The 22,859-nt window shown below is 50.1% G+C and overlaps 1 protein-coding gene across 11 annotated transcripts in view; it reads right to left on the reverse strand.

The window, feature by feature from the left end:
• SBF1 (SET binding factor 1) overlaps window positions 1–15,967 on the reverse strand; it is a 40,608-nt gene extending 24,641 nt beyond the window's left edge. For all 11 annotated transcript variants that reach the window (XM_053406464.1, XM_053406473.1, XM_053406471.1 and 8 more), the window contains exon 1: window positions 15,840–15,967. In XM_053406464.1, the coding sequence (XP_053262439.1) occupies window positions 15,840–15,942 (103 nt within the window). In that variant the 5' untranslated portion in view covers window positions 15,943–15,967. The remainder of the gene's footprint in view (window positions 1–15,839) is intronic.
• Between the last annotated feature and the right edge of the window lie 6,892 nt (window positions 15,968–22,859).

Raw genomic sequence — 22,859 nt, forward strand, 5'->3', positions numbered from 1 at the left:
GATGGAGTGTGGCTTCCGGGGAAAGCCTTGCACCACTTTGGCAGATGCAGAGGGGAAGACGGTAAGTCAGATGTGGTGAGGGCCTGGCTTGATGTGGGGTTGATTCTGCTGCACAGAAAGTGCCCACTTGGGAGAAGTTGAAATTTGCAAGTCAAACTGGCATTAAAGGTCATCTATCTCAATACTATATACAGCATTTCTAACTCTCCACGCCAAACACTCACGTAAAAATCACTTCAGACAGATCACTTTGAGCACACAGGAAACTGTCTTACACAAAGTATGACACTTACTGGGTTATTTATTCTGCATTTGATTTCCTACCCACTCTACACCCCAAGGTCCCAGATAATAGTAATAATAATAATAATAATAATAATAATAATAATAATAATAATAATAATTACAGTGGAACCTCAGTTTTGAAATGTAATCCATTCCAGAAGTCCATTCGACTTCCGAAACATTTGAAAACCGAGGATCACAGGGCTGTCAGCAAGTTCAGTGGGAGGAATTGAGAAGCACACCTTGGAAGCCTTGGAAGCCATTCGACTTCTGGTGAATGTTCAAAAATGGAAACATTCACTTCCGGGTTTTCAGCATTTGGCTTCCGAAACATTCGGCAGCCAAGATGTTCAAAAACCAAGGCTTGACTGTATGTATGTATGATTGATTGATTGATTTTTACTATTATCATCATCATCATCATCCTCATCATCATTTATATATCACCCTAAACCCAGAGGTCTCAGGGTGGTTCACAGAACAAAATCAAAATATAAAACCACAAGATATATAACCAAAAGAAAAAGAACAACCCCAGCCCCAACCCAATATTACAGGGACACTATCACTAAATTAAAAACAACTCAACCACCTTCTCCACTTAGCCCAGCACTGCCTGCCCCAGAAGTGAGACCCTGCTAAGGGTTCCCAGGCCTCCCCAGTTTGCCCTGACTAGGCCACACCCCCCTGCCCTACAACTGTCACTCCTGATCAGCTGATGGGCAGCGCCTGCAAAGCCCAGGCACAATGCTTTGCAAGCCCTGGGACAAAGGGAGGTTCATGAGGAAAAAATCTGACCATCCACATAGCAAAAGACAGGTTGTCAAGCGATTGACAGGTAGTGGATGGGGGAGACAAGGATCCAGCCCACCAGCCAGGTCCAGCTCACTACCCCTGGCCCAATTTCAGGCAGGGAACATCCCTAGATCTACCTGGAGATGCCGTTCCAGATTGAACTTGGGACCTTCTGCAGAGAATCACAGAGTTGCAAGGGACCCCCAAGGGTCATCCAATCCAACCCCCTGCAGTGCAGGAATCTCAGCTAAAGCATCCATGACAGATGGCCATCCAACCTCTGTTTAAAATCCTCCAAGGAAGGAGAGTCCACCATTTCCCAAGGGAGACCATTCCACTGTCCAACAGCTCTGACAGTCAGAAAGTTCTTCCTGATGAGGAGAAAGCAAGCTTGCTTCATTTTCCATGTGACAGCCCTTTAGATATTTGAAGATCATATTCCATGATTCTATGATTTGGCATTTTTCGAGAATTGTGTCTGGGAGGTTGTGCAGAAGTGACACACATTTCCTGTTCTTGCCACCACCTGGGTATGTTCCTCATACTAGATCAGACTGGCTGCCAGGGCCAGGAGGAGGGTAGGTGGGAATTCTGAGCTGAATAAAGCTCACCTCATTGGCCGGGTCTACTGCCAAAGCAGCTGCCACAAACATGGTTACTATTGGTAATGGATAAGATAAGGAGAATAAGTAAGATCAAACTAAGTTAAAATAAGGGAAGATTTGCTGAATAAATGATTAGAAATTGGAATACAGAAAAGGGAGGCATGAGGAAGTCGGAGAAGTAAGGTACAAGAAAATAAGATCTGAAATTGTACTTGTTTTTTTGTGTTTATTGTATTGTATTGTTTTGTTTTGTTTTTGTTGTTATAAAAAAAAACCCTTTAATAAAAAATTAATTTAAAAACAAAAACAAAGCAGCTGCCACAAACAGCCCCCCCCCCAATATATTGTCCATGTCACTGCCAAAGGCTGATAAGGGCTCGGTGCCACATGACCCTGCAGGAAAGCATGCCGTGATCTGAGCACAAGCCTCCCCTCTCTGCCACACTCTTCCCACAGGAGTGAAGCATGCCCCAACAGTGCTATGTTCTGGACACTTGCTCAAATGTTTCTCCCAAGCCTTTTGAGTCCATTTTATTTCCACAGTCTTATTCTTGTGGGTTTTTGCTTTAATATCCTGTTCTGTGTTATTTATATGTTCAGTTTCTGTACTCTGCTAGTGTGTTTTCTGAATGCAAAACATTTTCTAAAATGAAGATAGCAGATCTTGGTGGCAGATGTTTGACAGGTGGCTGTTGTTTGCCAAAAAGGGTCAGAGGTTTCCCACTGCTCTTCTAGAGAACGTCTTGCAGGGCCCGGCACTGGTGCAACTCAGCTTCCTCCTGAAGAGACACATGCAAAAGGCTGCAAGGTCCACGGAGAATCCCACCAGCCAAACAGCTTCAGCCTGCACGGTTCAAGCGAAGGCTGAGCAGAGCTCTCAGCCCAGGAAGGGGGAGACTCAAGAGGGAACCCGGTAGTACGCATAACCCACCACGACAAGAGAGCTGGTCGCAAAACGCTCTGAAGCACATGGCCTGCTTCAGTCTCTCTGGGTGCTGGAAATCTAAACAGGCCCTGACACAAACAGAGGCTGAAATGACACCAACCGCCTCCACTCACAGCTACCACGGAGGCCAGGCGATGCAGAGCAAGCCACAGGCTCTGCCAATCCAGTGTAGGCAAGGAGTCCATTTCTCTCCATCTGCCCAACCGAGGACAGCTTTGAGAGAGGAAATGTGGCTCACGCAGCTCCCACCACCCTGACAGCCTCCTACCACCAGCTCAACAGCGCAGGGGAGGTGAAAGGCAACACAAGAAGCTGCCTTATGCCAAGCCAGACCATTGGTCCATCTAGCTCAGCAGTGTCTACACTGACTGGCAGCAGCTCTTTGGGATTTCAGACAGGCATTATCTTCCAGTCCTGCTGTGAGATGCTGGAGATTGAACCTGGGACGTTCTGCAAGCAAAGCAGAGGCTCTGCCCCTGAGCTGGATCCTCTTGGTGCAGGACCAACACAAAACACACGAGGAGGGCCTTCACTGTGCAGCAACAAGGAGTGGCCCTGATTTCACAGTTCGTAGGCTAACTAACACCAAGGCCACATCTAAGCAACACATCTAGCATAGCATTGTGTGAATGAGCCACACGGAGTGTCAGGCCCGCTCCTTCCCTCATGTGCCTCTACTCCTGCGTCTTGCTAACCATGGTCTGTTGTATCATCCAGCCTGATAAACTGTGGTTAACATTAACTATGGTTAGTTTAACCAGGCATGACCAAACTTGGCCCTCCAGCTGTTTTGGGACTACAATTCCCATCATCCCTGACCACTGGTCCTGTTAGCTAGGGATGATGGGACCTCGGACCTTGGCATTCTTGACCCCAGGATTGTCTGACCATGTGAATTGAAACAATGGTTCTGCAATTCTCCTTGAGGCATCCTTACCTGGAGACAGGAGCTCATAGCCTAAAGTAAGTCTATGAGTCTATGGTAAGTCTAGTAATTTGGTTACTAATCTATATACCAGGGGTGGCCAACTCCCAAGAGACTGCGATCTACTCAGAGTTAAAAACTGGCAGAGATCTACCCCCTTTTTTGGGGTTCAGGTCAAAGTTTTAGGGAGGAGGAAAGCCCTATTTTTGGTGGGTGCAGGGCTAAAATGTTGAGCTTTTTTTTAGGGGAGCCAAAGTTGTTGAGCTTCTTTGGGGGCAACCAGTGATCTACTGGTGATCTACCTGTTGGTCGTGCCTGCTATATACTATGCAACCCAGTTACCTCCCTCCTTTGAGTTACTCCTCTCTTATTTATTCTCTTGTAAGACACAGCACACACACACAATCTTTAAATAAGTGACTTAAGGACCAGGCAACATAGCAGACACCCATGACGTGGGCTAGCAGTCAACTTTCCCACTGGCCCAGCCCAACAAGACAACAACAAAAATCCACTGGCAGAATACGAATCAATCTGGCTTACCGTACCTGACACAAGCGCTCCCACCCCCTCACAAATGCAGCAAACCCCATTGCAGACAACCTGCCCCCCATACCTCTCACTACCAAGGAAATGTAATAAGCAACAAGAGAACCTACCCAGTTGATGCTGACACAAAACCCCACAAGGACACTATGCAAAAGAATAGAAGCCTCCCCACCGCCTCCTCTCCACCCTTCTTCCCCAACCTTATATGTACCCAACAATAAAGTCTCACAACAAATGAAACCGATTTGTAAGACAGACTGTGCAACCTGAAAAAAAGAGACAAGGCATGTAGTTTTGTAAACCAAGAAAATCTTTAATAAAAATAATTTTTAAAGAAACACAAACTTTGCCACTGGTCCTTCTGCCAGCTCAATATGCAACTGACCCTGGAGCCCTCCCATCCCAGCAGCCCCCGCCCTCCCCAGCTGCGATCTTAGGGCCCCCAAGTGAGGCAGCTGGGCTGAACGTGCTGCAACTCTCCAAGATGCTAAACAGATCAGAGGGGGAGCCCTTGCCAGAGAAAGCGCTGGAGACTCAGGCCTTCCAGGCTCTCCAAAGCTCACGTAAGACAATAGAAACATGGAACAAGCCTGCAGCTGGGGACCATGAACTGCTTTCCTTCCACCCCCACAGCATCCATTCAGTCTCACAGAGCCTGCAGGATCAGTTTTCTAAGCAGAGTATAGAGCAGAGCCCTGTATATATGGGCCTCCAGGCCTCTCCATCTGGCCCTCAGGGCTGTCCACAAGTCATCCTCCCTCCCACAAGCTCTACCCTCCTGGAGTGATTTTGCCTGGAAAGAGATTGGAGATACATATGGTGTGTTTGCCTGTGTGGAAACCTCCACCTTTTGCAGGGCCAGAATGCAACCTCCTATTCCAAGGTCAGAGTCACACATCCACTGCTCTGCTCCCTTCTGGCCCCACCCACTGCAGCACTCAGAAGATGGCCCGGAATGGCATGCAGACTTTGTGAACCTAAAAAGGGCTCCCCGTCCCAGTATGGACAAGTCCCTTTCTCTCAAGTGCACATTACTCTGAAGACCCTTGTCAAAATCACTGTGCAAGTGAGGAAGTGGGCCACAGTTTCACCTCTTCAAACTTCCCTGACTGCAGACACGGGGAAGGGGTCTTCTGTTGACACACAGGTTTGACAGGAAGCTCACCACAACATCCTCCTAAAGCGCCAGCCTTCACCTCATGGATCCTCCTTACTGTGACATGGGAACCTCCCTTATACCAAGTGAGGCTACTGGTCCAATGAGACTGACTGGCAGGAAGGAAGCCTTTCCCAGCCTGAGTTGACTGAGATTGCACCCGGGGCCTTTTGCATGCAACACAACTGCTCTCCCACTAAGATCCTTCCCTTCACTGGGGTAGTGCAGGTATTTTCTAGTATTTTTTTCCAAGAGCAGATGCACGGGCAGAGGGAGAAAGAATAAAAACAGGCACTGAGGTCAAGAGGGGGTCCTGCATTGCCGGTTGAGGTTAAAGGCAGGCGCCAAGTCTGAAAAAGTTGACAACTAATTCCTGAACCTGCAACCAAACCCCTTTTTGCATCCAGACCTTCCAAAATGCAGCATTGAGATCCCAAGTGAGTCACAATTACCGCAGCCCAGGAAGGTACGAAATGTTGCTTCTATATAAGGAAGAAACTGATGCGCCAAGCCTGCCTCAAAAACCATTCAGCTTCCTGATCGTCCTGCTCCCCGCAAGACGGCAAGGCAGCGCCAGGCAAGCAGCACAGCAAGGCTGACACCAGCTCAGCCCCCAGCTGCTCTCGAGGCAGGTCTGCCGCCTCCAGCAAAGGAATGAGGGGCCGCCCAGAGCAGCACCACTCCTGGGGCCGCAGGTCGACCAGGAAGCACAAGAGAAAACAAGTCAGTGCAGCAAATACTGAGTTAGATGGACCAGTGGTTTCGTATAAGGCTGCCTCCTAAGCGGCCTCCAGGAGGGAGGGGCTGCCCACTGCTCATTGCTGGCTTTCTGCAGCAAATCACTGAGGAGGTGGTGGTGGTGATGCAGGAGCAGCGTTCAAAATTCCCCAATTGCAACCACAGGGAGATCTCTGGGTGCCAGGCTGGCAACTGGCATCTCCATCTGGTTGGCCCCTCCGGATTTCTTAAGCAGGGAAGCATTTATATCCCGCCTTTTTCTCCAAGGAAGACATGGTTCACTCGCTCCTCGGGGAACCTACCTCACAGGGTCGCTGTAAGGATTAAGGGGCTGTGACTGGCCCAGAGTCACTCAGTCAGCTTCATGACTGGATGTGGATTTGAACTCTGATCTCCCAGGTCCTAATCAAACACTTTAACCAAACCACCACACTGGCTTCCTGGAATACTTCTGCTCAGTGTTAGAAACTCAGATACGCCTAATGGCTCCTTATGCCAAGGTTTCAGTCACCAAAATAAGGTGCCTAGTTGCCATTTTTTGGCAAGATGGCTCTAATGCCTTATTTTTCAAATGATGGACTGACTGTGATTGGTTATCAGTTAAAGATCTAGCTACCGGTACTTCAGAGGACAGCCTTGAGCTAGGTTAAGAGCTTTGAGAACTGAAAGAAGAAAAGTCACACAATCCAGGGACAGTCTGCATATATATATATATATACATTGGCCTACTCTGACTTCTTTTTCTTAATGGTGACTGCTCCTGCTAAGGCTGCGCAGAAAAAGCATTTTGGTTCCAGAAATTCATTCAGATTGTGCAGATAAAATATAAATGATAGAATTCTACAGGATAGGGGATTAGCGTGTGAAAACAGTCTAGAATCCAATGATCCCCATTGACACCTCTAGATGGTGGAGATGTCAGGCACCACAAGTGGTTGAAAGCCAGGTGCAAAATGTGCCTGCAGCCTGGCTAATTCCAAACACTGCTTCTCTCTATGGGGCAGCTACTGTATATAAATTAAGTAGATAAATACAAGCAAAAGTCAGAGAAGGATCTGAAATATTTCCCTTGAAGCTTGAATTTGTTTAATTCTGGATTGTTTTGTTTGGGGTTTTAATGTGTTGTAAACCGCTTTGAGGTTTTTTCATAGAAGTGAAATGAAAAATACTACCATTACTACTACTAAATCCCACTGGGGGGGAGAGAATGGCGCTAGACCTTCTATTGTGGTGACGGCAACCTAGGTTTAAGGTGCCATTTGGCAACTAGCTTATACATCTGAGTTTCTAACACAGGGTATAAGGAAGCCAAACCTCCATCCAGCTGGAAGCACCACACCTCCCTTAGATTGGGGGCTGCTACTAGAAAATTGTGAAATTGTGTTGCGACCCAGACCACAAGGAGCAAGCAGGTTGCTGATGCAGATGAGCCAGAATCAGGGCCGGAGGCAGCCAGGACTTCCGAGTTGTCATCTACTTCATGACCCAATCCTGTTCTGTTTGCACTTTTGTGTGTGTGTGTGTTACTCAGATGGCAAACCAACTGTCACAGCTAGAGTACAGCTATCACAAAATCACATTGCACATAGTGGCCACCTGCAATGTGAGCAGCTGCTTCTTTCCGCACTAGCAGAGGGCCTAGCAGGAAAAGCAACCATTACACCAGTGGCTGCAAAAACAGAAGGATCAAGATCAGAATTGCTGTATTTGGATTATATATGAGATTATGTGCAGGATTTAGGAATCATTATCTCCAAACGATCAGAACACGGGAAGTCATCCAATTTGTTTAATTTGGAATGCATATTTGGCTCTATAAATTGTATTATGATTTGGTATTGTAATAATGTGGCCCATATTGGAGTGTTATTAATGAAAAATTAATAATTATTATATATATTTTTTTTTAAAAAAGAAAAGCCACCTTAACCCAGACAAGAGCATTCCAAAGAAGAGGCTCTGCCAGCTGTAAGCCTCAGGACTCAGGGGGAAACAGGCCACTTTCCCAATCCAACATCACCTGTGCCCCCCATCCCCCGCTAACAGCATCCCCCCCCCTAATCTGGATTGGATTCCTGTTTCTCACCCAAGCCCCGCCTCCCAGATCATTCAGGGTTTCCACTACTCCTCAGGAATACGATATGATACAATATCTTTATTGCGATTGTCCCATACAGAACAATGAAACTGAAAAATCTACATAAGACATTCAAAAACCCCTAAAAACTCTGAAACCCCATTTTATAATACAATATACTATAGAGACTCCTTATACTGCGTTTAGAACCAGAATTGCATTTGGGTAGAAACTCTTTCTCAGGCAGCTAGTCCTGGTCTTTATAGCCCTATACAGTACCTTCTTCCCAAAGGCAGAAGCTGAAGGAGATCATTTCCGGGTTGCTTACTATCCTGCGCTATCTCTGCAGCTTTCTTATGGCACCTGACACCAATCAGCAAGTGCAGAACGAGGTGGAAATGTGCAGCATCCCATAAGCAAATGACCATCACCACCTTCTGGGACCTGCCCTCCAAGAACAGCTGAAGCCACCTCAAGACAGCGCCTCCTGGACCCATTCTTGCAAGACATCCCAGCAAGGTATCTATGGTGAGCACCAGGACATCCAGCAAGGCCATATACAAGCCAGACTAGCAGGAGAATCAGAGGAGCTGACTTGCACCTCCGAAGAGATGGAGTCAGAGGACTCTTGATGCCCAGGGAAAGGGCACATAGAGGTCCAGGGTCAGGGAGGCTACCCGGCCTCTGTTTACCAAAGGGCCAACTGCACAAGTGCTGAGCAGAGCAGCATTGTCCACTGGGAAAGTATTCCTGCTAATACAACCCAAAATTACACTGGACTTGTGTATTATCATAGAATCATAGAGTTGGAAGGGTCCCTGAGGGTCATCTAGTCCAACCCCCGCAATGCAGGAATCTCAGCTAAAGCATCCATGACAGAAGGCCATCCATAGAATCGTAGAGTCAGCAGGGCACACAAGAATTGGCAGAAAGCAGGACACTAGGAGGAGGGAAGGCCAGGCCACCTCCTGACTGTGTGGCACAGGAAGAATTGCCCATAAAGGCTGCTTGTGGTTCAGGCCATGGAGGCTGCAGCTGCAAGCGCTGGGATAGCAGGCAGGCAGGCAGGCAGGCAGGCAGGCAGGCAGAGAGCACCAGCCTCAGCCCTTCATACAGTACTTCACTGGCCTGTGGTCCACCGGCTTATGAAAGTCATTTTGGAATGTTTAAATGCTTCCCCCAAGGGTCTGCTGGCAACCCCACACTGGATCCACACCATGCCAGAACTTGGGAAATGTCACACTTCATGGGAACCACTGATCAGCACCAGATCCCACACGAACTCTCTGCGGAGCCCTCCAGACCCTTCTCTGCCTGCTGCAAGCCGATCCTTCTGCTCCGCTTTTCCAGAACACTCAGGCCAGGCACCTGGCCAGATGACCCCTGCCCTGCCCTTCCCCATGGACACACCCTGGGCTTATGAGCCACGGCCAGTCCCTCCACTCTGAATGGCCAGCAAGCTCTTGCTGTGGAATGGGCAACTGGCGGCACATCCAGGCAGTCAGGCTACCGTGGTCTCTAGCCCTGTAAGGAACACACAGGCAGGACATTTTCCTCCAAATGCTCATATTGAACACATTTGACTGAGAAACTCCCACACAGTGCAGGCCAAACCTCAACCACAAGGCAGCTCTTCCAAAGAGAGACGTGGCTGCTTTGGCGCAGCTCCATTCAATGCACAAAAGCCCGCTCTGAGTCAGAGCAACACTGAGGCCTCCCCCCCCCCCACCCCTCGGAAGTCTACTGCTCAGATGCCCCCAGGGGAAGCTTCCCTGTGCCCCTTTGCCTGGTGCAGAACAGCCACACATCCAGGCATCTGCACAAGAGGGGCCCCTGGGACAAGTGGGGGGCTGCCAATTCATCGGGGCGGGGAGCAAGCTCTGTCTGCCAGGGCCCCATCAAGAAGTTGCTTGATTAGCCAACAAGGAGAAGTGTGCATCCCCTATCAACACCCCCTTCAGCCTCAATCTAGTTCAGGGGTCAGCAAGGTTGATCTTGCCTGGGCCGGATCAGTCCCACAGAGATCCCTCCGTGGGCCAGATTGTGAGTAAGCGCACCTGTGGTTTTCAGCACTGCGGAAGCGAGTCCCCGCGCCATGCTGTGCCAGTTTAGTGCAGCGCATGAGCAGGCAGCTCGGTTCGGGGGCGGCTCGGGGGCCGGTCAAACGACCTCTGCAGGCCGCTTCCGGCCCATGGGCCTTAGGTTGCTGACCCCGGATCTAGTTACTATCAGAAACACATACCATAGAACAGTTGCCATCTGAAAGGCTGCCCTGCCCCACAAAATGAAGCCCTCCTACGTACCAGGCTGTGGATTACAAGCATAATGTGATGAGATGCGAAGTGTACTTGGAAAAAGCACCGACAAAATCCTTGGGAAAAGCTGCAGGAGTCGAAATTGCCAGAGCTGGCAAGCTCATGGGTGCTACAGTAAAGGGCAGGGTGGCCAAGGCGGGAGAACCGAAGGGACAGGAGGCAGGTGGCTTCCAGGAGCTACTCTGGTATTTTCCCTCAGACCAGGAAAGTGGGGGAGTTTGGATAAATGCCGCAGGAACATTATGGGCAGAGAACAGAACATGCTGCAGAAAGCAATGTGGTGGAAGAGGGGATCAGAAGGCAGGAATGAAGGGGTGGCTGTGGGCAGGAATAATGCCAGCAAGCCCACCAGCCCACGAGGGAGAGAGCCTGGGTGGAAGACTTGGCCTGGCGCTCCATAGGCTGGTTTCACCAAAGCCTCTGGCTAAGGCAGCCTTTCCTGAATTATTCCACAGGTGAGGAACCAAAGGGCTGCTAATTCCTTGAGGCTCACACCACCAAAGACAGGCAAAGGGCATGAGCCCAGCAAAAGGGTCACTGATGTCAGACCTTCATAAGATGCCAACTACAAGAGTCATTCACATATTTTAAAAGGGTGGCATCAGGGCAGTTATGAATAAACAAGTAATGTACAGTTTTGTAAAAAAACAAAAAACCTAATAATTTTTTTTAGATTATATACTTCCAATGATATTATGCATCTCTAAAAATAACAAGTTTTGAAATTAAATCTGAACACGAGCATGTTAATGTCTACAATCATAGAACCATAGAGTTGGATGGGAACCCAAGGGCCATCTAGTCCAACCCCTTGCAGTGCAGGAATCTCAGCTAAAGCACCCATGACAGATGGCCACCCAACCTCTGCTTAAAAACCTCCAAGGAAGAGGAGTCGCCCACCTCCCAAGTCCATTCCACTGCCATAGAGCTCCTCCTGTCCCAGTTCTTTCTGGTGTTCACTTGGAATCACCTTTCTTGCAACTTGAATCCATTGGTTTGGGTCCTCTGCTCCAGGCCATTAGAAAACAAGCTTGTTCCACCTTCCATATGACAGCCCTTGAGATATTTGAAAATGGCTATCGCATCTCCTCTCACGTCTCCAGGCTAAACATACCCAACTCCATCAACTGTTCCTCCTAAGGCTTGGCTTCCAGACCCTCCACTGCACACATTCCAGATTGTCAATATGCTTCTTAAATTGTGGTGCCCAGAACTGGACACAGTAGTATTCCAGGTGTGGTGTGACTAAGGCAGAATAGAGTGGTACTATTACTTCCCTTGATCTGGACACTAGGCTTCTGTTGATGCAGCCTAGAATTGTTTTAGCTATTTTTCGCTGCTGCATCACACTGTTGACTCATGTTAAGCTGGTGGTCCACTAAGATCCCCAGGTCCTTTTCACACGTACTACTGGCAAGCCACATGTCTCCCATGTTATACTTGTGCAGTTGGTTCTTCCTGTCTAAGTACAGCAGCCTCCTGAAATTCAAGTTTTCCAATCTGTTACGGTCATCGTGAATCCTGATTCTGTCTTCTGCCCCTCCCAGTTTGGTGTCATCTGCAAATATGAGCATCACCTCAATTCCTTCATCCAAATCCTTTACAATCACTGGGATAGAAAAGTTAGGAGGCAAATGGCTTCTGGGACCTGGTTTATGGGCACCAAAACATAATGTCTAGTCACCTCTGCTGGGGTCAGCAACACTTTTTATTTATTATTTTGATAAGCATGAATTAATATGCAATTCACATATGTGACACATTGTTAATATCACATTTTTAGCAGAAATTGTTAATACATGCTTAACTTGGGGTTGAAAAATATTGATACCATAGTCAAATACATTTTCAAAGCACTCTACGCTTTATTTTAAAACCCCATAACATATAGTCTATCCTTAACACATACTTCGAGCCTTCAAAGCACATACATTTCACTAATTTTTGAGTGTCAACCAGGTGCAAAAAATGGCACCCGGACTTTTGGAGGTGCTCGCAAATGGAGAACCTTTAGATGCAAAATGCACCTGGCGCCCTGGTAATTTCGAACTCTGCTTACCACAACAGGCCCAGGAAATCAGCCTTTGGCACCCAACTTTTTCCAGGATGATGAGGAATCATTAGTGACCACTCTTTGGCTTTGGGCAGGCAACCAGCTACAAACAGTTACTTCGTCCAGCCCAGATTTTACCAGCTTCATCACAAGAATATCATGCGGGACTTTGTCAAAAGCCTTACTGAATTTGAGATACACTACATACACAGCATTTCCCTGATCCACCAAGCTTGCAACTCCATCAAAAAATAATGAGACTGGTTTGGCATAACTGGTTTTTTGAGAACCCCATGCTGAGTAATCACAGCATCCTTTTCTAAGTGCTCACAGACCATCTTTTTAATAATCTGTTCCAGAAACTTTCCTAATATCAATGTCAAGCTCACCAGTCAGTAGTTACCTGGATCTTCTATTTCCCCCTTTTTGAAGATAAGGACAACATCTGCCTGCCTCCAGTCTAACATTTGCCTGCCTCCAGTTTCCAAGAATTCTCAAAGATTATAGACCAGGGGTCAGCAACCTTTTTCAGCCATGGGCCGGTCCACCATCCCTCAGACCATGTGGGGGGCTGGACTATATTGGGGGGGGGATGAATTCCTGTGCCCCACAAATAACCCAGAGATGCATTTTAAATAAAAGCACACATTCTACTCATGTAAAAACATGCTAATTCCCGGACCGGACGCAGGCCAGATTGAGAAGGCGATTGGGCCACATCCGGTCCCCGGGCCTTAGGTTGCCTACCCCTGTTATAGACAGAGGCTCTAAGATCACATCCACAAGATCACATCTACTCTAGGGCTGGGCGATATCTGGTTTTCAATATCATGATATATTGCCAGCTAAACATTGTGATATCTCGATATATCATGATGCCTGAAATAAGGCTAGAGCGTATAATAATCTGGGAAAATATTGGGGGGGAATTTAAATTTGATGTGTATAGTTAAATGAAAATTTACTCAGTGATAGCATGCTTAACTAAACCATTAAAGTTTTCTGGAGAATATATTGCTGTTCTGTTAAGGGCTTTATATACCCATAGTAACACCTTGAACTTGGCCCCGTAACAAATTGGGAACTGATGTAGAAGAGTGTTAGAAAGCCAGGTAGACAATTTAGGTGCCACATGGCGCCTGAAAACTGGGTTACTGGTGGCCATCCAACCTCTTCTTGAAAACCTCCAAGGAAGGAGAGTGTACCATCTACCAAGGGAATCCTTTCCACTGTCGAATAGTTCTTCCTGTTGTTTGGTCAGAATCTCCTTTCCTGTCACTTGAAGCCATTCACTTGGATCCTGCCACCTCCAGAGCAGGAGAAAATATGCTGCCTCCATCTTCCATGTGACGCCCCATCAGATACTGGAAGGTGGCTACCCTATCTCCTCTGTGTCTCCTCTTTTCCAGGCTAAACATACCCAGCTCCCTCGTAAGGGAGGGATTGGGCGTACTGCCAGGGTCAAGGAGCCCCATCATCAAGGGGCAGCCACTGAGCAGCAGGCCCCTCCCAGGCGGGACCCGGAGATGGGCTTCCTCCTGATCTCACGGAGAAGGCAGGCACCCAATTGTTCCCAAACCTCAGCCGCACAATTCTATAAAAGTAACGGCCAATGTGTTGAATTGTGACTAAAAGCAGATCAGCAAACCCTTGCGCTGTCCGTCTCTTACAAATGAATCCATTTCCATGGAATCTGTTTATCTAAGTAAAAAAAAGGGAGGCAAAAAGAGGAAACTTTTTGAAGTCAAGCATCACAAACATGCTATGCCATGTGCAAACTGACTATTTAGACACTGGCAGCCAAATAGCACACACATCTACCGCATCTCTCTCTTTTCTGCCAGTAAGTACCAGCTCTTATTTCTGGACAGCCTTCCAGTGAGTGATCTTGCAGCAAGTTCTTGCGTGGGGACCAAGAGACAAACAGAAATCCTTGATTTCACAATTGCTCCCCTTTCTTAACACATATCTATAGAGCAAAACACACGTGGGCTGCATGAGTAATTTTTGTCCCATCTGCTGGATTGGCTTATGTTATGGAGAATTTGAATGGGTTTTATTTACTTGGGTTTTTTTGTAATACTGATTTCAAAATAAACAGCCAACTTTATACAAGTGACTCTGGATAATACTCCTAGATGTTATAAAGGCTCCACAGAATTATAGACTTGGAAGGGACCCCAGTGATCATCTACAATCCCCTCCAAGGCAGGAATCACAGCTGAATAATGCACTTAATAACTACTATTTAATTGTCATAGCAACTGTATAAGAAACATATGAATTGCAATGTAATAGATTGACTTAAAATATTTCCTTGGAAGCTTCCAGAGGAAGCTGGGAGAAGACGGAAACATCAAGTTTTAGCTAGAAGATAGCCTGCTAAGGAAATGTGCTGCAATGAATGGCCCCCTCCAAGGCCCTTCTCTCTGAAATTCCAGGCTCTTTACCTGAAGCATCCCTAAAAGATGTTGATTCAGTCTTTCCTTGAATACCTCCAAAAAGGAGCTGTCAAACATCATTGTTCCACAGAAAGACCAAAGTGCACAGAAACCCGTTTCCTTCAGTATGAAACAGGCGTGTGGGAGGAGACTGTTGCCCAAAATAACCCAACAAAAACCCCCCTCCATCTAACTCTCAAGGCAGTTTCAGCAACAGAACCCTAAATGCGAAAAGCACGCAATGCATTCCAGAGGCGGAAACAGGCCAAGAGACCCTGAAAGCCACACGGAGGGGCCCCGGGCCACCAAGAGAAGCGGAGCCCAGGACAGAGAAGCAGCAGGTTCACCTGCTCGACATGCAGAGACCTGCCTTTCTCGGGCCAGGATCCACCTGATGACTCAGGTACCAGGAAGCAGAAGAAGAGATGCAGCGCCTGGTCAGGACCCAAAGCCCCGCCGCGCAGGCAGAGAAGCCCTTGGCCAGACGGGCTCCACCTGCTCAGCCCCTTCCCATCCAAACCCGCCAGACACCCGCGCAGCGCACCGGGAGCTGCCGGGGGGGGACGACTTCTCACGTGACCTGCACCTGCCAAGCTCGCATTCTCACGTGCACCTGCCTGCAGCTGCCGCCCCGGGGGGGCCCACCAGCCCCCCGGCCCGAGGCGGCTGCTCCCAGGCGACGGGCAGCCGGCTTGCCTCCACTGGCAGGAGAGGGCGGCGAGGAGGTGCCGGGCCTGCCGCTTCCGTCCCCGGGTGCGCGGCGCTGCGCAGGCCCTTCCTTCCTTCCTTCCGCCCCCGCCCGCGGCCCCGGGCAGCCTCTCCTGCTCCCGTCCCGGCCGGGGCTCCGAGTGGGCCGAGGGAGCGCGGCGGCCTCCCTGGCGGGCGGGCCCGGTCTGCTCGGGGCTCCTCCGCGGGGCCTGGCCTCCCTCCGCCTCCCGCCCCCCCCCGACTCACCGCGCTTCCCGTGCGCGAAGGCCACCACCACGAAGTAGTCGGCCAGGCGGGCCATGGCGAGGCGCGCGAGGGCGGCGTGGGGCGCGAGGGCGCCGGGGCTCATCCCCGCCCGGCCGCGCCGCCTCCCGCCGCCGCCGCCTCCTCAGACGCCGCCGCCGCCGCCGCCATCTTGCCAGTGCGCGGGGCCCGGCGGCCGGGGAGGCTGCCCATTGGCCCTCCGCGGGGCCAGAGCCCGCCCCTTCCTTCCTCCGGCCGCGAGGGGCGGGGCCTCGCCGCCCGCCCTCCCCCGGGTCCCTCCGCCGCCGGGTCTCGGGAGACGGGTTCTCCGGCGGAGGCGGCGAAGGGTCCGCGGGGTCTCTCTGCCCGCCCGCTTCCCTCCCGGAGCTTGCGCCCTCTCGGTCGAGCAGGGCCGGATGGAGCTTTGATGCGGCCCTCAGCTCCTGAAGGGAATGGGGCCCTTTCTATGTCCAGCTGTCCTTAACAAATGGTCGCTGTTTTTTGTGTTGAATATGTGCTATATGGTCACTGATGGACCACATAGGGACCTCAAGCCATTTGCACATTACAAAATATGTACATCACAGGAGCCTACACAACACAAAACACTGTTGCTGTGTGGAGGTTTGATTTTGTTTTTTATCTTCTATTTTGGAAATGTATGTCCAGTTTTGTTTTTTCCTTTAAATTTTGGGCCCCCAAGAGAGTGGGGCCCTAACAAGAGCTTCTTTAGCATATATGTAAATCCGGCACTGGCTGTGCTCAAAGCAGCTTACAAGAAACACCCAAATGTAGAAATACACCGCATTGGAAAATGCAAAATACAGAACACGCCATTAAATTAAAAAATGACAAAAGACTACAATTTGGCTATCAAAGAATTACATTACGTATATAAACAACCTAGGTTTAAGTGCAGGAATACTTTGCTTCATGTACACAGCTGGGCACATTCCTAAGTCCTAAGTCCCCATGGCACTTTAAAATGGGCCTTTTCACGAAGTTGCCAGGAACATGAGAAGAGCCTGGCTGCTGGATCAGGCCCAACGGAGCCCATCTAGTCCAGCATCCCGTTCTCACAATGCCAACCAGACGCCCACTGGGGAACCCAGCAGCAACAGCAGCAGCAGCAGCAACTCTCCCCTCCTGTGGCTTCCAGCTCCTTGTGACCTGAAGCCCGGCTGCCTCTGACTGGGGAGGCAGAGTGTGGCCCTCGGGACCACTAGCCATTTGAGAGCCAGGATTATGACAGATGTTTCAGACTTCCCAAGGACCCACCAATTCAGAGGCCCCCAACGGAGCTTGGCGGTTGGGCTTGAAGTGACCTATTCAGCTGCACAAGTTCTGTAGCCTCGCAGGGCCCCCCCCCCAGCCCTCTGGCCTTTCTGCTGGTCTGTCTTCTGATGGGCACCTGGATGTGCACATCCCCCAGGGCCCCCCTCCCCAGAAAGTTAGCCTTTAGCCTTGTACATAATCAAATTAAATGAGATCAGAAGTGCCTGGGAAAGCCCAGTGTTGTCCTGGGCGAGGGGCATAAAGCTCAACTTACCTTTTCCTTCCAAGTGTTGCCCTTTGTCCTAAAATCCTCTCTGATTTGCAAAAGAGACTTAACCTTTGCATGCAGTAGGGCAAGAAGTCTAGGGTCAATACAAAGGACCACATGCAAAAGTGTTAGCAGAGGGTGAGGAATACTAAATGTGTGTTGACGCCATGAGGCTTTCAATGTGTCTCTTTTCCACAGTGCAACATATGCAAGGTGAAAGGCTAAAACCATGTGCCTCTACGGAACTTGGCCTTTGCTTCGACCTGAGGGTCTCCGTTTTTGCCAGCCGCCTTCCGGAGCCTGGATCACTTTCAGATCCCTTCCTGGAGGGCGACTTGCCAGATTTAGAAGAAGGAAGGGCAGGCGAGATCGAGCTCCCAGCCTCTCCACTTCTGCCAACACTGAGTCAGCCACTGTTCTTTGATGCCTCCCAGTGCTGTGGCTGAAGGGAGGCAGGTGAGCTGGCTGCAAATCCTCCTTGCATTCTGCACACAATCCAACTGGCAGAGAACCAGGTGCCAGACAAAAGAAAGTCTTGAGAGGTTGGTGACGCCTGCTCTTTTCTACGAGATTCCCCTGGGAGACGGAGAGGCTTAGACTAGTCAGGGGGAGGGGAGGGCAGGTGCTCTGGGGGGCGGCTGTCGGTCTGGAGTCCTGGATGCACCTGCTTCGCGGAAAATCCCACTGACTTCAGGATGCTGACTCCCAGGTGAGGCACCTCAGCTGTTGGACTCAGTGTCAGCCGAGGTTAGGAGAAGCTTACTAAAATGGGTCGCCGCTTATATACTCAAACAGACAAACAAACAAACCATAACAGCCGTGGGAAGTTTTGGCAGCACACCAACAGCAAAAAGATCATCATCAGCCTGGGGAGAAATGTAAGTTTTTACCTGACACCAAAAAGATGTCAGTGTCGGTGCCAGGTGGCCCTCCCCGGGGAGAGCATCAAACAGGCAGGAGGCGTGGCTGAGAAGGCCCTTCTCTTCTCCTTCAATAATAATAATAATAATAATAATAATAATAATAATAATAATAATAATTTGTTATTTATATGCCGCCCATCTGGCTGGGTTTCCCCAACCACTCTGGGCGGCTTCCAACAAGATATTAAAAATACAAGGAGTGGGGCCTCACCCAGATATGTATTTGGAGAGGCATTCCAGAAGGTATCCTGGGCCCTGAGCCATAAAGAGCACCTTGGACTGGGCTTGGAAGGGGCCAGGCAGCCAGTGCAGCTGTAACCGAATGTGGGCACCAGCGGATCTGATCCAGTAAGGCTGTTCTAATGCAGCTTGTCAGATGCTACAAATCCCAGAATCTGGATGGTACAAATATGAGTCAGCCTCTTCCAAACACGAAAGCTGGCAACTGGGGTGCGCTGTCTGGTATTAAGAGGAAGATTATCCTTTGGCAACAGCTGCAAGATGATTAAGACACAGAGCCAGGATAATTACATTTGGGGGCCGTGGTGTCAACAACAGTTAAGAAACACAGTGAAACAAAAGGTATACATGTTGCTTCCTCTCCACATCCTACGGACACGGCCCGGCCGCATCTAGTCCCACCAGAAGCCAGGAAAACAGTCTCCTTCTGCAGACCACTTGCCAGAACAGGGCCTGGGCTGAGGGTGACCATACTTGCATCTGGGCCTGGAGGAGCAGAGAAGCTGGACGGGAAAGCCAGCCCTACTTGGCTGGCCAGATGAGGGCCAAAGGACAGGGACCTCCCAGCATTTATTCATCCCAGGCCTGTCCAGTCCAGACTAGGCTTCATGCTGCCTCCCAGACACGGGGGCCGGCGGTGGGTTTTCTGCAGGGAAAGGCCTCATAAGCTGGACTTGGCACCACACACTTCTCTCCCAGCTCAAACCATGGGAATTGCTGCTGGCGTGTAGCCAAAGAAGGTTCAAGCCCCCCTTGACTTGGAGAAACAAAGGCTCCCTCTGCTTTGGGTCAGAATTAGTGGGCGAGATGGCTAGGAAAAAAGCCTGAAGCATCACTCTCTGGTCCTGGGCTGGCCCCGTCCTCCTGGCACCCCTGCATCCCCTTCTGCCCAAGGAGTTCTGCCTTCCCCCCACCTGCCTCCTGGGACCCATGGCTGACCTGTCCTGGCTGACCTTCCCACCCCATAGGCAGATGGATGTCTCCTGTGTTGCATGAGATGGGCTGCACCTTCTGGTGGCTTCTCCCATCTGGAGTCTTGTGCAAGGGAAAATGGTGTTTCATCTTCCTTGCAAAAGGACACCTATCACTTGACCTTCATCCTCTTCCTCCTGCACCGCAAGCATCCACCTTCAAGGAACTTAAAGCCAAGGCGGAGGTGTGTTTGGCTGGCTTGTTGTCAGCAAACTTGCTTGCAGTCTGCTCCAGTGTGGCCCATGGTCTGTCTAGCCTGTGACCCCAGTTCAGCCACAAGCCTGGACCTCACAAGTCCATTCATTTAGAAAAAGCAAACTCATTATTTGGCGATTCTGAAGAAGTGAAACTTATGGAGAAGAGCCTGCCTTCCTGCAATTTTGCTGCTACCTGCTTGCATGAAACAAGACAGAAACTTGGGGGGGTCATTTTATTGCCCCCTGAGTCTGTGAGTCATGGAATTGGCCCAGGTTTCCTATATCAGCAGGGGAAATTATGGGTTATTGTTTCTAAAGATTTCCAGGCTTTGGAGCGGCACTGTGCATAAGCCTGGCTGTCTAAAAGGTTCAGGTTGCATTCCTTATCACACCTCTTGCTCCTGTTCTGGGTGAGGGCAGCTGCAATGCCCTCTCTTGACCGGAGAGAACTGTACGCTTGAACAGGGGCAGATGCTGGGCTTGGGGCCCCTCTGCCAATGAGATGCTTCCTTGGCAAATCCTCCCTCCCTCAGGTATTCAGAGTCCCTTCAATCCAGAGCAGAGTCTGAGAAAGCAATTTGGCTGACCAGGACACCTTTCAGGAGCCCAGAGTGGATTCCTGCCACCTGCTCCTTCAGAAGTCTCACGATGCCAGCCAGGCTCAGGTCCCTGGTCTGTGGGTGCCAGGCAGCCTCTGCCTCTAGAAATGGGGCTCAGGGACAGAGACCTCCTGGGCTTTGCTTACTGCCTGTCTGACCCTGGCATTACCTGCATGGACCCCCCCCACACGCACCGCAAGCCAGCTCTAGCAGCACCTTCAAGTCGAGACACTGACACACACACCAGTGGGGGCTCTGGGTGTCCAGGTGGTGGAAGAAGCGCCCACCCACAGATGCCCACAGCACCAGCTCTCCCTTTTCTTGGAGACTGTGACTGCCCTTGGTCCCATGGGCACAGCCGGGGGTCAGGGAGGGGCAGCTGGCCCCCTAAATCAAGTAAATCAATAAAAATACTAACCGACCAATTATGTCACAGATGCCTCGGTTCTGCTCCCCCCCAACATAAAGCCTGCCACCCCAACCTACATCCTGGCTCTGCCCATGCTTGGACCTTCTGCTGTTAACTCTATAGAAGGACAACACAAAGCGAGGTCCCTGCCCCAGGAGCCTTACAGTTCAAAGACATTCTGCATTGCAGGGGATTGGACTGGATGACCCTTGAGGTTCCTTCCAACTCTACAATTCTACGATTCTACGATCCAGTCTTGCCCCGGGATCATCTCCTGCATGCCTGGGGGTCAGGAGCCCTCCCCAGCCCAAGGAATGCACACGGGAGACAGCTGACTATTGTCAAAGCTGACACAGCAGTTTCCACTGCTCTGAATCCCCACGCAAACCAGCCTTGTGTCCAGGCAGCTCTACCTCACTCTGTGGAGCAGAGGATGAGGATGAGGATGATGATGCCAACCGTCTGACTGGTTATCCCTGCCACTCTTGTTGGCTTCCAACAAATTATTTCCTTGACATCCTTCATTGGCAGCAGCAGGAAGCCATTCCCCCTCCACCTCCTTATTTATCTCCCCCCACCTCTGCTTGCCTGGAAGCTGCCTCTGCTCTTCCCACTGGTTCTGGGGGACAGTGGGGCAGGAGAGGGTGGGGAAGCCCCTGGGCCCCCCTTTGACTGACCTGCCTCCTCCCTGAGTCAGACTCCGGCTCCGCTCCCCCCCTCCTGCCAGTACCTGACTCTGGGCAAGGGGGCACTGAGGCTCCTCGCAGGGTTTGTGAACGCCCCCCCAAGTGGGATCACCAGGTCTTCAGAGGCAAAGGGGGAAACTGTCTTCTTAAGGGTGGTTTAAAAAACAGAAGCCACAAGATGCCCCTCCACTAGCTTCTCCCCACAAAGGCAGGATTATCACCTTCTTGACCACAGGGTGTCAAAATGTCCTCCTTTTTCCTCCTGTTGGTTTCTGGTTCTCCTTGATTTCTCTTTCCCACAGAAAGGAAGAGAGAAAAGAGTCTGAACCGGAACAAAAAGGAGAAGAAATGAGATGGTTTAGCCCAGTGGTTCCCAGAGTGGTTGGTACCGCCTCCTGGGATTCCCCAGGGGGGTGCCAGGGGGAGATGGGGGGCTGGAGGTATAAATGACCATCAGGCTTTGAGAAGCATCTATCACTGGATCAAGTTCATCAGTTTTGTCAAATTAATTAAACTACGTAACTTTAATTGGATTTTGAATGAATGTGCAATTAACTGCTACTGTTTTGAATTCTGTTGTGTTGTTCTCTTCCTTAGTGGGTCATGCAAACCGCTATTCTGAATATTGCTTTTTGTAGGACAGGGTAGGGGCACCAGGAATACGTTTATGGAACCAGGGGCCGGGTGGCTGAAAAATGCCTAGGAACTGCTGGTTCCAGCCTTCCGATGGTGAGGCTGCTGGGCCTTGTGGACAGTCGCATCCCTCCCACCCCTCTGCCTCCTGGCTTCTCATCCTAATTCCTCTCCCTGGGGGAGTTTAACATCCTAGGACTCAGCAACCCCATCCCAGTCCTTGGCCCTGAGTGTGGCCAGACAGGGAGGGAGGGCAGTAGTATTATTATCATTATTATCATTATTATTATTACTATTACTATTACTATTATTAACGCTGCCCCATTCTGTGTAAGGAACCCGCCCACTTCTCCTGTGCCCATGGCGTCTGTGTGTGTGGAGTTGGCCTCCTTGGCAGGGATCCTGCCCTGGCTCTGCCAGTCCCCAGGGGTCATTCTGTGCCCAAGCAGAGCTCCTGTTAACCTAATTTTGGAGATCCTCTTAAAGATAACTCTGGATCCCTGGACTGAGCTGCTAAGAGGACACTTAGCTGAGAAGCCTCCCAAGTGATATTAAAATGGAGAGGTCACGAATTGCAAAGACATCATTTTTTTAAAGGCTGATGTGACCAGAAGAGCCAAGCTAGTTTTCATTTGCAAAGGAGACTGTACACAGAACCAAGCCAGAGGGCGGGCGGGGGAGGGAACTGGATCTGATCGTGGGCTGGATCTTCAGTTCCCGCATCCTCGGCAGCCCCTCTGACAGGAGGGCCAGGACCCATTTCATCTTTGCCAGCTGCTTCACGGTGCCCGCAAGCCCTGCTTTGGGGGGGGCAGCTGCGC

The sequence above is a fragment of the Podarcis raffonei genome, chromosome 10 (assembly GCF_027172205.1).
Source record: "Podarcis raffonei isolate rPodRaf1 chromosome 10, rPodRaf1.pri, whole genome shotgun sequence".
In the NCBI taxonomy this organism is placed as follows: Eukaryota; Metazoa; Chordata; class Lepidosauria; order Squamata; family Lacertidae; genus Podarcis; species Podarcis raffonei.